The sequence below is a fragment of the Theropithecus gelada genome, chromosome 15, assembly GCF_003255815.1.
Source record: "Theropithecus gelada isolate Dixy chromosome 15, Tgel_1.0, whole genome shotgun sequence".
NCBI lineage: Eukaryota > Metazoa > Chordata > Mammalia > Primates > Cercopithecidae > Theropithecus > Theropithecus gelada.
Window position 1 is genome coordinate 82,391,657 of NC_037683.1, and position 14,868 is coordinate 82,406,524.

Genomic DNA, 14,868 nt, shown 5'->3' on the forward strand with positions numbered 1-14,868 from the left:
GGTCTTGAGATGTGTTCCATCTTAGGTCCGGCACCAAGCATTCTTGGATGATTAAAGAGCCTTTGCAATTGACCAAGCCTGTGACATACTGTTCTTGCAAAGGCTTCCTAAAGAAAAATGCGATAGTCTTACTAGACTCAAAGCTCAGCCTAATTTATGGCAAAACAACCTTGCCTTTTATCTGCCATTTAGCTGTATGCCTACTAAACACTAAATCGAAAGAGTCTCTATAAATATCAGCTTGATTTTTGCCCTTGACACAGTGTATATAAAATACCTATGGTGTGGGTAGGTTTGAAAACACTGTAGGCTTTTATCTTTATTTTTCTGACAACACAGAGCACATAATCACAGTAAATGTTTTCAGTGCCAAAAATGTGTCATGGGCATTGTAATCATGATGCACAGCTATCAAGTTCTTATATTTAAGATACAAGGTGTAGTGTTTTACATTCTTTGCTGCTGAATATTTTGGTTTTCACTCACTTACACCTGTGGAAAGCAATATAACAAATATTCATCCCTACTGTGTTCAGAGCACACAGCAAGATGCACTAAATCAAACTAGTCTTTGTTGAGACATGAAGTCTTGTGTGTATGGTACAAAGAATATAGATGTAACCTGAGGTAGAATTTCATATGACAGAGGGACACTAATAACATGCTTGGGTCTTCAGAGGGGAGACATATCCCAATAATTTGTTGAAATCATTAGTAAATTTGCATGAAGTAGGGACAGGCTTTGAAAAAACAGTAAGATTTGAAAAGATGATAAGGACCATCTAGAAGAAATGACATGAGCAGAAGCATCAGAGTTTACATCTTCAGAGCACATTCAGGGGTAAAGAGCTCCAGTTAGACTAGCCTGGCAAATGTCTCTAGGCAGACATTAAGTAACAAAAAAACATTGGCTGGTGCCATATTAGTGAGGGCCTTCTATGTCAAATTGAAGCACTGGCACCAAGCAATGGTGAGAGACTCAAGGCTTTGAGTAGGGATGTGATGTGACCTGGTCAAGCACAGATGTCAGAAATGGATTTGTGAGGAAAGAATGGGAAACTGGGCCAGGTGTGGTGGCTCACGCCTGTAATCCCAGCACTTTGGGAGGCCGAGGCAGGTGGATCACCTGAGGTCAGGAGTTCAAGACCAGCCTGACCAACATGGAGAAACCTCATCTCTATTAAAAATACAAAATTAATGGGTCGTGGCGGCATGTGCCTATAATCCCAGCTACTTGGGAGGCTGAGGCAGGAACATTGCTTGAACCCAGGAAGCAGAGGTTGTGGTGAGCCAAGAACATGCCATTGTACTCTAGCCTGGGCAACAAGAGCGAAACTGCATCTCAAAAAAAAAAAAAGAAGAATGGGAAACAAATTAATTCTTTATCATTAGAGAGAACGAACGTTTTGATAATTAAGAAGCTGCAGGTTTGGGTGACTCAATGAAGGAAAGGAGCCATGAAGTATGAAATCATATTAGAATGATTTCAAATAAAAGAGGAAAGTGAGGAAAAAGAACTGCTTTGGAGTGAGATAAGAATTTAGGGTTGTAGCACGGCCATGTGTAGACATTTAGAAGGCCAGTCATGGTGGCTCACGCCTGTAATCCCAGCACTTTAGGAGGCCAAGGTGGTTGGATCACTTGAGCCCAGGAGTTCAAGACTAGCCTGGGCAGCAAGGCAAAACCCCATCTCCACAGAAAATTAGCCAGGTGTGGTGGCATGTGCCTGTAGTTCCAGCCACTCGGGAGGCTGAGATGAGAGGATCACCTGAGCCCAAAAGGTCAAGGCTGCAGTGAGTCATGTTTGCACCACTGCACTCCAGCCTGGGTGACAGAGTGAGACCCTGTTTCCAAAAAATTTTTTTTAATTTAAAAAAGAAGTTTAGAGATGTCCTGAAGGAAATATATTGGGCTGCAGCTTAGGAATGAAGTCAGATTAAATGCAACAATTTAGGAATTTTCTGTAGAAAGACGGTAATTGGAATCTACCTTTAAGAAGCTCTCAAATCTATCCACTTCTCCCTTGAGCTCCCCAGCTACCCCTACTCATTCAAGTATTACCATCTCTTACCTGGACTGTTGAAATACCTCCCAGTCGAAAGTAGGTACTTCCTGTGGGATCTTCCCACAGCTCCCTGATTTTTCCCTCCAGACCTTATTACAATGTGTAATTCGGGCTTGTTTAATGTTCAATATGGAATAGTTATCTGTTGTATTTATCCCTGAAGATCCATCAACTTCCACAGTGCGTGGCACTCAAACTTTTTTTTTTCCAACAAAAGAGTCAATGAATGTAAGTACTAGAAAGTAGAGAAAAGAGTTAGAGAACTTTAGTGAACACCTTTAGGGCACAGGAAGAAAAAGTGGGAAAGTCAAATAGAAAGACAAAGAACCAAGATAAGCCAGGGCACAATAGCTAAGGGAGAGGGGAGATTCAAGGTGGGGTGGTCATAGGGATTGATTCTGCAGATGGAGGAATAACATGAATAGCTGACATTAATTGAGTGCTTTTTGTGTGCCTAAGACTTGGCATGGATTAACTCAGTTAATCTTCACAATAACTTTGGTAGGCATTATTTGGTAGGAATCCTTATTATAGAGATAATACAGGTGAGAATAGACACCAGAAATATTAGATACTTAGCCCAAAAACAAACAAGTGGAGGAGCCATGAGTCAAACCAGGCCATCTGGTTCCAGAGCAAGGAGTCTTAACCACCCTGCAGCCACACCAGCTCCTGCTAGCAACAGGACAGAAGATAGTTTAGTGGGCTAAGGAGTGTGGTATTAAAGATGCAAAAGCAAAAGGAGGACCAGCTGCTCTTTGTAGTCTTTAGTCATAAAGAGAGGATGGCAATGCCTATGATTCTGAGTTAGGATATTTCCACATTAGGTCCCCAAATCTACAGAAGTTACAAGAGCACTCATGTATCACCAGCCATGAAAACCTGAGGAATATGCTCTTATTTCAGGAACAGGTAGTTTTTGATCATGTCTTCAGGGTACTCTATCAGCTGCTTTGACATTGACTTTTACATTGACTTTTTTACTACATTCCAGTGTTGTTATTGACTTAAATTAGTCCTTGAGCGAGAAGGAAGAAAGAATCTGACTTTGGCAATAAAAAGCCTTGCAGTATTCCAACTTGCTTTTTCAGTTTTAAATAGTTCTGTGAATCATTCCTGTTTCCTTTTTTTTACAAGTGGGGAAGTAAAGTCCTGCCAGAGCTAGACGGAAAGGCACCTGTATTTGCATTTTAACCTGAGTTTTGAATAGCAAATGCACAGGTACAAGATCCACCAGCAACAGCAAGGTCAGCCAGACATTCTGGAAATGTGCACCTGAATGATGAACTGGACCAACTGGTGTCTGTCATGTTGCAGAATGTCGCTCACTCTTAAAGCTCACACATGTTAAGTTGTTGGCAGATTTATCAATTCTTTTAATTAAAGGACTAGGATGATATGAATAACGGAACTATTTTGTTCCTAATTGATGCAAATCTTAAAAATACGTGACTAAAATCTGTTCCCAGAAGTTCTCATTACAGAAGCCTTTTAATTTGTTTTAAGATATATGCATATACATTTCTCTTTTTGTTCCTTCAGATTTCTTAATTGATGGTGATTTTTCCTAACCCAAACTCTAACTGCAATGGTCAGCTTTCCACATATGGGGATAGAATTTTTTTTAAGCCTTCCACTCTGTAAGTAGGGGTCTTGGCCTCACAAGGACAACTCAGCACCCTGGCCTCACAAGGACGACTCAGCCCCCTTTCCAGATGCTGGCAATCCAATAAAAGAGCACAGAGGAGATGAAGCTCTTTTTAATATTTTTTATCACTTTTTCAAAAGTTAATTCTCTCTTGGAATTTATTCTTTAAAAAAAAAAAAAAAGGGCCCCTTACAGCATCAGAATAGTGTCTTACTTTATCCAATACTTCAGGTTAGACCACACAGCCTGACGTTGTCTCACCTATAAAATTGCCCAGTTCTCTTAGGCCTGTTCATGGGCAGGGAAAAAGACTGCAAGTACAAAACATACGGTTCAGGTTGAATATTGCAAGAAAAATATAAGAAAAAGTATTTCATTTTTTTAAAAAACTTCTTAACAATTTATGGATGCTTTGCTGAGGAAAATGCTTTTCAGAGGTTGAATATTGCATGACAATATAAGAAAAACATTTTATTTTTTTTTAAAAAAAAGCTTTTTAACAAGCAGAATTAATTCATGGATACTCTGCAGAGGAAAATCGTGGTGTCAGGAATGCTTTTAAGCTTGACCACTCCTAACTTGAATAAATGATTCTGGGTGCCTGTTAGGAACATCCACAGTATTGTCAGAGTCTTATTACAACGTGCTTTTGAAGCCAGTTTACTGCTTTGGAGGAAACATTGACAAATGGGTGCTTTGGGCTGCGCAGGGCACAAGACTGTGTTTTTGCCAATTGAAAATTCCTGTGTTGTCAGCCATCCAGGCCATACTCCTTGGTATCCACAAACCCAGAGCTTCTAAAGGAATTGGGATTTGCCAAAATGACACTGGTAAGCAGGCCAGCAATACAGTTCTATTTTTGTTGGCTAATTTAGTGACATTTGTTTTCAGAAGTGTAATTCTAGGAATGTTTACTTCAAGCTCACACCTGTTGTCTCTTGAGCGAGTGTGAGGGATAAGTTACCGTGAATTATAATCATAGTGATAAGAGCTAGCAATTAATTAAACACTTTATGCTGGGGACTTTTCTAAGCACTTGACTTGCATTGCCACATTTAATTTTTACAAGCACCCTATATGATAGGTAATATTGTCAGCATTTTACAGATGAAGAAACTGAGACACAAGGAGATGATGTGACCTGCCTAAGGTCATAGAGTCCATGCTCTTCATCGCCCATCCCCCATGTCCTTATCCAAGTCTCTCTGAGAAAAGAAGCACTAGCACTGATAAATATGAGTAGGGAAATTAGCATCTGCAGATGGTCATTCATTGTGAAGAGTTGTTGAAGCTGTCTGGGTGGGTACTGTTCCCAAGCCATCATTTCAGTATGATTGAGAATTAGAAAGGTTAAGGCCCTTCTACCACTTACTTCTGTCTGCCAAGAAAGCATCCAACATCTGTTAGTGTTTTCTTTTAAGAGTCTGGCCCTCAGTGCTCCTGATGTAAAACAGTCTTTCTCTCTCCCATGGTCTGTGCTACCGTATGGCGCGGTGAGGTACTGATACACCTCCATAGAGAACCAACCAAAGGGTCTGGTACTCAAGCATTGGATCGGTGGTAAGAAGCATTTCCCATCACCCCTCCCTTCCTCCTCCAATCTTGACATCACTCCTCCTTCGATTAGGAAGGCTGGTTCCACATTGTTATCAGGCCACTCTTAGATCACTTGGGTTAGAAAATCCCACAGCCCACACCTCTTATGTGATAAGATTCTACTCTCAGCTCCTGCCTGACTCCCTTCTGAACTTGACTTTTTGAGAGAAGCAGCGTGAACCCTCTGGAATAATTGATACTCATTTGCAGCGCACTCTCAGTTCTCATTGATGGCAAAGATGCCTGTAATGCAGAATAACCATATTTTTCGAAGGCCACATGCCATAGTTCACAAAGCCTTTTCTCAGGTGGCATCCATGAAGTGGCAGCCACAGGTAACTGAATCTTCAGGCCCGATCCCCTCTTTCCTATATCATAAATATCAAAAGGCAGTTGGGCTGAGCAAGAACAAGAAGCATAAGAAATTCTGGATTATTTTATCCCTAAACAATGATCTATAGGCTATGATCCTTCAAGGTGTTTCCTAGCTAAAGTATAGGAACAGCTTCTCATGTTGGTTCAGAGACAGCTGTTCTGACAACCAGGGTTGTCTTACTTTTCTGCGCAGCTTTGTGTGAGAAATACCAGGTATTAAGAAGTCTGTTGTAGGGGAAAATCATACAAACTAGTAGAAAAAGAACTTTATCATAGAGGAAAACACCCCGTTTGCAGGCATTCTTCCTGAACACTGAAAAGGTCCTGAGTGTCAAAGCCCCACCTATACCCTGAAGCCATCTCAACAGACTCGGACCTAGACCTTGTCTCCTGTCATTTTCTTTTCAGAGCATTGCCATCCCTTTTGTCTGGCTGCATCCAACTATTTTTAATTCCCTTGCCTCCCTACTGTCTGCTGAGTGGATAATTAAACATGAAGTACTATGCTTTGTTGAGATTATATGTTTTTAAAGGACTTGCGACAGGAAACTGAACGGCACCTTCGAAAGACGCACTTTGAGGGCCGGGTGCGGTGGCTCACACCTGTAATCTCAGCACTTTGGGAGGCCGAGACAGACAGATCACGGGGTCATGAGTTCAAGACCAGCCTGGCCAACATGGCGAAACCCTATCTCTACCAAAAATACAAAAAGTATCTGGGCACGGTGGCAGGCACCTGTAGTCCCAGCTACTCGGGAGGCTGAGGCAGGAGAATCGTTTAAACCCAGGAGGCGAAGGTTGCAGTGAGCAGTGCATTCCAGCCTGGGTGACAGGGCGAGACTCTGTCTCAAAAAAAAAAAAAAAAGAAAAGAAAAGAAAAAGGTTTTGAGAAGAAAACCACTAACTTCCAACAAGTTTAAGATTATGAGAACAGAATTCAGACAAAGACACATTCTAGCTGTGTCTTCATGCTGAGAAAGATACAAGCTTGTAGAAACTATTGGTTGTTGGTTTCTCTGCTTTACTGCTTAAGAGTGTGGACCCTGGAGTTGACTGCTTGGGTCTCTGTCACTTATGTGCTGTGTGATATTGAGCAGATTACCTTGTCTCTCTGTGCCTCCAGTTTTTCATTTGTAAAACAGAGACAATAGTAGTACCTAGCTTATAGAGTTGTTGAGAAGATTGAATGCAAATGAGCTTTGTAACACTGACACATGGAAAGCACTCAATCTGTGCTATTAGCGAAACTTTTATGGAGGGTTGAGAAAACATGTGCTTGTTTCAGATTTGCATAAAATTCCCATCTTGGAGCCATTATGATAATCCTTCCTGCATGTGGCCTAATAATAACCTCAAGTGATTTTATTTTGATTCTTCATCTCTCAGCCACCCCCCCGGGAGGAATAACAGGAGCTGTGTGTCTGTATATCTAGAGCTCTCTGATAATGAGTAGATGAGACGAACAGACCTTTGGGTTGACTGGCTTCCTGGTTCTTTTTCTCATTCAGGTGCTGGAAAGCTTCAAGATCATGGACTATAGCCTTCTGTTGGGAATTCATTTCCTGGACCATTCCCTCAAAGAGAAAGAGGAGGAGACCTCACAAAATGTGCCTGATGCTAAGCGGCCTGGGATGCAGAAGGTTCTCTACTCAACAGCCATGGAATCTATCCAGGGTCCAGGGAAATCTGGAGATGGGATAATCACAGAGAACCCAGACACGTAAGTACAGCCACACACCCTCCCACCCTCTTGATTGTGGTAGCCCACGTCACTGGGTAATTATAGACAGTCACATTCACCTTAGGGTGGGACTCCAGGAACTAATTTCTACTTGGTGCTAAAATGGGTTAAACTGGTCTCCATTTCTATTCATTTAAAGATAACTAGATGAGTGGCAGTTCCTCCAGTTATTACTCCTTCACCCACTTGGTTTCTTTTTTCAAATGGCTCCATTTTTTTTTAAACAATGGCTGAAAATATTTTTGTCCCCATTAACTACATATTCAAAACATTCACCGCAAGAGGAAAGAATAAACTTTGAATTTGAATAAACATGTTTTATTATTTATTTTTTATTTTTTTGAGACAGAGTCTCCCTGTGTCACCCAGGCTGGGGGGCAGTGGTGCCATCTCAGTCCACTGCAACCTCCACCTCCCAGGTTCAAGCGATTCTCCTGCCTCAGCCTCCAAAGTAACTGGAATTACAAACATGCACCACTACATCTGGCTAATTTTTGTATTTTTAGTAGAGATGGAGTTTCACCATGTTGCCCAGGCTGGTCTCACACTCTTGGCCTCATGTGATCCACCTGCCTTGGCTTCCCAAAGTTCTGCGATTATAGGTATGAGCCACTGAGCCCAGCCTGAATAAAGATGTTTTAAGCAAATACACAATGAGAATGATGTTTGCAATTCAGAGCTTTTTATCTGCCTAAGGGGATTCTGTTGTTCTAGTCTTGTATCCTGGCAGATGTGGTCTCTCACCTCAGCCAGATGTGATAGTAACTACAGGATTAATTTGCATGTATAAAGTACATATTGACTAACAGAAACAATTGCAACCAAAGTAAGTTATTGAAATGGTAGACTGCATCAGGTATGCGTACTAGCTGAGCAAGGAGACTGGAAGAAAGAAATCATTTTCCACGGCCATAAATGCCTGCCTTCTAGAATTCTCCAACAGTGACTAAACCATGGGCATATTTCACTTTTGTAAAGAAAGTTAACACATATTAATCTTTTTTGAAAAGTTATTTCTTGCAAATCAATCTAAATGTCTAATAATCAGTTAAATTATCCTGTATCAGTGAAATACAATAAGGCTATTAAAAACCACATTAGCATTGAATATAAGGAAATGTTTATCATTTAGCAAGTAAAAAATATAATAAATAATACCCCTTCTCGACTAATACACACACACACATACATATATACTAGAAGAGTGTACCAGATGTTAATAGTAGTTATCTTTGCATCCTAGGAATAACTGTTTAATTATATTTTTCCTTTGTGTTTTTCTGTATTTTATTTTTAAAAGTAAATATACATTACTCTTTTGATCAGAAAAAAAGGTATTGCATTTTTGAAAAGGAATATTTTATAATGGTCTAAAAATTCTTGCTCATAGTTTAAAGTAGGAACAAGTTTTAAATTGAATTCTTCCCATCCATCTCTTCAGAGTTAGCAGTTATCATATTATTCTCCTTTGTAGGGAAGTATTAATACATCATTCTGGATTCCCAGGATGACCTTAACTGATGCCCAAAAAACAAAAAGAAAAGAACAAACAAAAAAAAGATAAGTGGGAGATAGCCCAGAATTCTTAAAAACGGTCTATTTTTATTTTCAGTCTATTTATTAGAAATGATTTTTTAACTTTCTATTCTTATAATATGTAATCAGATATTTTCTCTTTTGCTCTATCAACAGAATGGGAGGCATTCCAGCTAAAAGCCATAGGGGAGAAAAGCTACTTTTATTTATGGGCATTATTGACATTCTACAATCGTATAGGTAAGAAGTTTGAGGAGTGGTCTTTTATTATTTCAAAATCAATCTACAAAAGCTTCTGAAAAATCACCAAATGAGAGTGATTTTACATTCTCTTTTTAATTTTTCCATGGATGTTTAGGTTAATGAAGAAGTTAGAACATTCCTGGAAAGCTCTTGTTTATGATGGGGTAAGTGACTTATTTTCCTTATTACACTGTATATATTTCTGCTTTCTCAGAGACTCCAGAGTATGTGCAGAAAACTGTGTTGCTACACTCTAAGAGGAAATGAAACAATGGTCTTTATAAACTCAGAATCTTAGGCTAGTAGATCAGTTCAAATTTGAGAATAAAGACAACATAAATTTGAATAACTATTCAAATATATGACATCCAGCCTAGCGGCCAGAAAAACAAAATGATATCTGTGTCTGTGTGAAATCCAAAGGACCTAACTTTGAGAGGGTCTTTTTCTGTAGGGATGATCAGGAGGGCAGTTGAAATGAAGTTCTCACACAACCAAGCTATAGTAAGTGTGAGCCCTGACTCTGATGGTGGACAGCCTGGATTTGAACTCTGCATTCACTGCTGAACTAGCCATGTGACCAGGCACAGTGCTGGTTATGTGGCCACTTACCCTTGTTTATCACCTATACCAGAGGGATAGTAATGACACCTGCCTGGTGTGAGCATGGGACAAAATAATGCATTTCAGTGTTCAACACAATGCCTAACAAATGCAGACACAGAAAGTGAAAACTTTTTAATTGGTATGTATTTCTGCATCAACATTTATACATGCTAGCTGCCTGAGGATGTCTTTTTTATTATTATTATTTTTTTTTTTTTTTTTTTGAGATAGAGTCTTGCTCTGTCACCCAGGCTGGAGTGCAGTGGTGCGATCTTGGCTTGCTGCAACCTCCACCTCCCGGGGTCAAGCAATTCTCCTGCCTCAGCCTCCCGAGTAGCTGGGTCTACAGGCGTGTGCCACCACGCCTGGCTAATTTTTGTATTTTTAGTAGAGACAGGGTTTCACCATGTTGACCAGGCTGGTCTTGGACTCTTGACCTCAGGTGATCCACCTGCCTTGGCCTCCCAAAGTGCAGGGATTGCAGGTGTAAGCTGAGAATGTCTTAATTGATGTAACTGAAGAAAAACATCAGTTATCAAAGAGCAGTTTCTCCCATCTTTCTCTCTCCTTCTTTCTCACATTCTGTCTCTGTCTCTCTGTCTCTCTCTGTCTCTCTCTCTCTCTCTGTCACACACACACACACACACACACACACACACACACACAGAGTTCCATCTAGACATTAGATTTCTACTTCCTGCTACTAACAACATTTATTGGCCTAAGTTAATAACTTGAAGTAGCAATTCCAAAGAATATTTTTGTCAAGGATTTGGTCACACATTTCCTCTTAAGATGTTAGCAGATACTTTCTTTTGAAAGAGAATAAATTATAGATGATATTCTTCTTCTTTTTTGGAAAGGAACACATAATTTCTCAGTTCTGTGGAAGACTGTTAATAACCTTTCAGCATGAAAGATCTACATTTTGTCCACCGGCTAAGGACTGACTTCAGTCAGAATGCACTTTTAAACAGCAGGTTCACACATTTATTTCCAAGAATTAACCTCTAAGCTGGGTGTAGGGGCATGTGCTGGTAGTCCTGGCTACTCAAGAGACTGGGGAAGGATGATCGCTTGAGCCCAGGAGTTCAAGTCCAGTCTTGAATATAGCGAGACCCTGTCTCTAAAAGAAAAATTTTAATTAAAAAAAGAGAATTAACCTCAATCTTACTCAAATCAAAAATTCCTCCTATGAAAGATGGTCATTATGGTAGGTTAATTTTATGTTTCCTTCAAGCTGAGAAAGGAAGGGACTGCATACATTGTACCTTGAACATTGAAGGGGAGAGAGTGAATACCCTCATTCCATTCCCCTTCTGTTTTCTGAGACCATTTCAGTTTCCTGTTACCAGATGGATATGAATCGTCTAGTCTTGTACTGACCAGGTGCTTCTAAGCTTCCCCTACCTTTGTCTATTTAAAACCCAACACATTGCAGGGAGACCAAGGCGGACGGATCACTTGAGGTCAGGAGTTCGAGACCAGCCTGGCCAACATGACGAAACCCCGTCTCTACTAAAAATACAAAAATTAGCCGGGCGTGGTGGCACATGCCTGTAATCCCATCTACTCAGGAGGCTGAGGCAGGAGAATCGCTTGAACCCAGGAGGCAGATGTTGCAATGAGCCAAGATTGTGCTACTGCACTCCAGCCTGGGCGACAGAGCAAGACTGCATCTCTAAATAAATACATAAATAAATAAATAAATAAATAAATAAACCTATCATTTGTTTTTCATTTTTTTAAATGAAAATTTGTGTGCCATATATATCACGAACTTATTTTTGTTTCTTTTCAAACATGGCTCTTACTTAAACAGTGTTTATTCATTCCAAAGGGAACAACAATGTAACTTCTCTTTATAGGCAAGGGCTGAACCTTGATCCTCTATGGATACCCCTTAGGCTCTTGCCTTCTACTGATATTTCTAAATTACTGCCTTGTTGGAAGAATGTGTCCACTTCAGGCCAGAAAGAGTACATTTTAAAAGATGTAGCAGGGCCAGACGCAGTGGCTCACGCCTGTAATCTCAGCATTTTGGGAGGCCGAGGAGGGCGGATCACTTGAGGTCAGGAGTTTGAGACCAGCCTGGCCAACATGGTCAAAACCTCTCTACTAAAAATACAAAAACTAGCCGGGTGCGGTGGTGGATGCCTGTAATCCCAGCTACTCATGATGCTGACACAAGAGAATCACTTGAACCCGGGAGGCAGGAGGTTGCAGTGAGCCGAGATCCGCCACTGCACTCCAGCCTGGCGACAGAGCAAGACTGTCTCAAAAAAAAAGAAAAAAAAAGAAAAGAAATTTCTCTATTGGAGTCCATAAACCTGAATTCAAAATGAAGCATTATAGAAGCAAATTTACTATGTCTGCAAGTGTATAGCTTAGATACATGATTTGGATAAATGATTACTAAATAAACATAGAAAATTAGCTCCTGCATCCATCCCCTTTCCCTTCATCCACCCGCTTTCCTGAATTTGTAATCAAATGACCCTTCAGCCCTAAAGACTCCTGCCAAGCACGAGAGAAGAATGGAGTTAACAGTTTAATTCAATTCAACTCTACGCAATCAGCAGATAATTCAGGGCAAAGGAGTCATCTGTTAGCCTTGTCTCCTAGGAATCCTCCTAGCATCTCCTCACCTTGTTATTGGGAGATGAGACTAGAACTATTTTTTAGCTTAAACGTCAATGTCACTCTTACATTAGGATAGTTTTGTTTATGTCCCCTATTTTTGTTCATGATTAAGGGAGTTACCCTTCATTCCAGATGACACTTGATGCACTGATTGCCTGTATGTAAAAAAAGAAATTAAAAACTCCTCCCGGGACACAATGTTGTGAATGAGGACAGCTGTTTTGACTGATGTAGCACAGTTTTTTTGCTGACTCTCCCCTGCTCGGTTTGATCTTGAGTGTCTAGAATCTTTGTTCCGATTGAGTCTATGCCCTCCTCCCTCAGCCCCAGACTCCTGGGCTCCGCGGGACACAGGGCATTCCTGTTCCCTATCTCTGGGCCACCTTTGGTTAAGAATGTTGGCTAACAGAGAACCAACTGCATAGATCTCTCTTCTGACTTGAGATGAGCACTAAGAGGTGACCCTGTGATCCTGTTTGTTTGTCTTTTCAGGACACTGTTTCTGTTCATAGACCAAGCTTTTATGCAGACAGATTTCTAAAGTTCATGAATTCCAGAGTTTTCAAGAAAATTCAAGGTAAGAGTCTTACGAAATTTTTTTTTTTACTTTTAGCAGCTAATTTCATTATGTATCTTTGCAAAATTTTTATTGGAAGAACTAACGCATTTCTCTCCCTGCAGCAGTTATCACTTAGTAATTATGGTTAAGTAACCCAGTCTGGTGTTTATTGATGTCCTAATCATTAGAGTCCTGTTTAGTGGTGAAAAAATTTAGAAGCTATCTAAATGTCCAACCATATAATATATTGGTTAAATATATTATGATACAGTCAAATAATGGGATAGTATGCAACCAATAAAAAAAAGATGTGTTAGCAGCACATTTAGTTTGTTAAATATAGATGTATTCACCTTATATGTAGTTATCAGTGTGTATACCCTAAATGCACAGCAGAATTCTAATGGAATATACAAAACAGCAGTTATTCTCGTGGGACATTCTCCAGGATAGATCATATGTTAGGCTACAAAACAAGTCTCAATAAATTTTAAATGATTGAAATCATACAAAGTATCTTTTCTGATCACAATGGAATGAATCAATAAACAGTGAAAACTGAAAACTTGACAAGTATTTGAAAATTAAACCACACACTCTTAAACTACCAATGAGTTAAAGAAGAAATTACAAGGAAATTAGAAAAACCTCAGAGATGAATGAAAATGAAAACAAACCTACCAAAAATTTATGGGATGCTGTGAAGGCATTGCTCAGAGGAAAATTTATAGCTGTAAACTCTTACCTTAAAAAAAAAAAAAAAAAAAAGGAGGCCGGGCGCGGTAATCCTAGCACTTTGGGAGGCTGAGGCGGGCAGATTACTTGAGGTCAGGGGTTCAAGACCAACCTGGCCAACATGGCGAAACCCTGTCTCTACTAAAAATACAAAAATTAGCCAGGTGTGGTGGCGTGCACCTGTAATCCTAACTACTTAGGAGGGTGAGGCAAGAGACTTGCTTGAACCCGGGAGACAGAGGTTGCAGTAAGCCGAGATCATGCCATTCTACTCCAGCCTGGGCACCAGAGTGAGACTGCATCTCAAAAAAAAAAAGAAAGAAAGAAAAAAGAAAAATATCAAATCAATACCCTAACTTTAAACCTTGAGTAACTAGAAACAGAAGAGGAAACTAAACCCAAAGCTAACAATGCTTATTCCAGATCAAGGGAGTATGTGGGCTCTTATTTTCCTTTATATTGATATTTATTAAATTTTCTACAATTAATATGTCGTATCTGTGGGAAGTTTTTATGACATGTGAAAGGAGAAAATAACCCTATATATAGTTGTTTTACCATTTTGCTATTCGGTGATCCAATTTCATAAACTAAAACATGATAATTTAGCCACACGCAACTGAAAAAATAGAATGTTCATGTTTTATATTTAAATAAGACAAATTTTCCTGGTAATATTTATTGGAGATATTTTAATTAATGAAAGTCAAATACTTGCAGTATAAAAATTTTGGAAAATACAAGAAGATGAAAAAAAATGAAAATTCTTGAAATGCCACAACCCAGAGATATCCACTGTTTTTTTGATGTACTTTCTATCAATCTTTATTTCTATGCTTTGTGTATTTACATTAAAATGATAGCATAATGGTACACAATTTTAGGTATGGTACTCTTTTTTCACATAGCATTATAACACGTATAGTTTATAATGTTATATTTTCCATATCATTTTATATTCTACAGGGCACCATTTGAAATTGCAACACATTGAAATTATATGAGTGTGATATAATCTATTTTTTTTTTGCCAGAATCTATTTAATCATTCTTTCAGTATTGGGCATTTACATTGTTTCTCCTTTTTCTATTTCTTACTAGTTTATGAACATAATTTCAGA

At 39.4% G+C, this 14,868-nt stretch overlaps 1 protein-coding gene across 3 annotated transcripts in view; it reads left to right on the forward strand.

The window, feature by feature from the left end:
- Positions 1-14,868, forward strand: part of PIP5K1B (phosphatidylinositol-4-phosphate 5-kinase type 1 beta) — a 308,400-nt gene that overhangs the window by 207,253 nt on the left and 86,279 nt on the right. For all 3 annotated transcript variants that reach the window (XM_025359786.1, XM_025359788.1, XM_025359787.1), the window contains 4 exons: positions 7,193-7,404; positions 9,118-9,201; positions 9,320-9,368; positions 12,946-13,030. In XM_025359786.1, the coding sequence (XP_025215571.1) occupies positions 7,193-7,404; positions 9,118-9,201; positions 9,320-9,368; positions 12,946-13,030 (430 nt within the window). The remainder of the gene's footprint in view (positions 1-7,192; positions 7,405-9,117; positions 9,202-9,319; positions 9,369-12,945; positions 13,031-14,868) is intronic.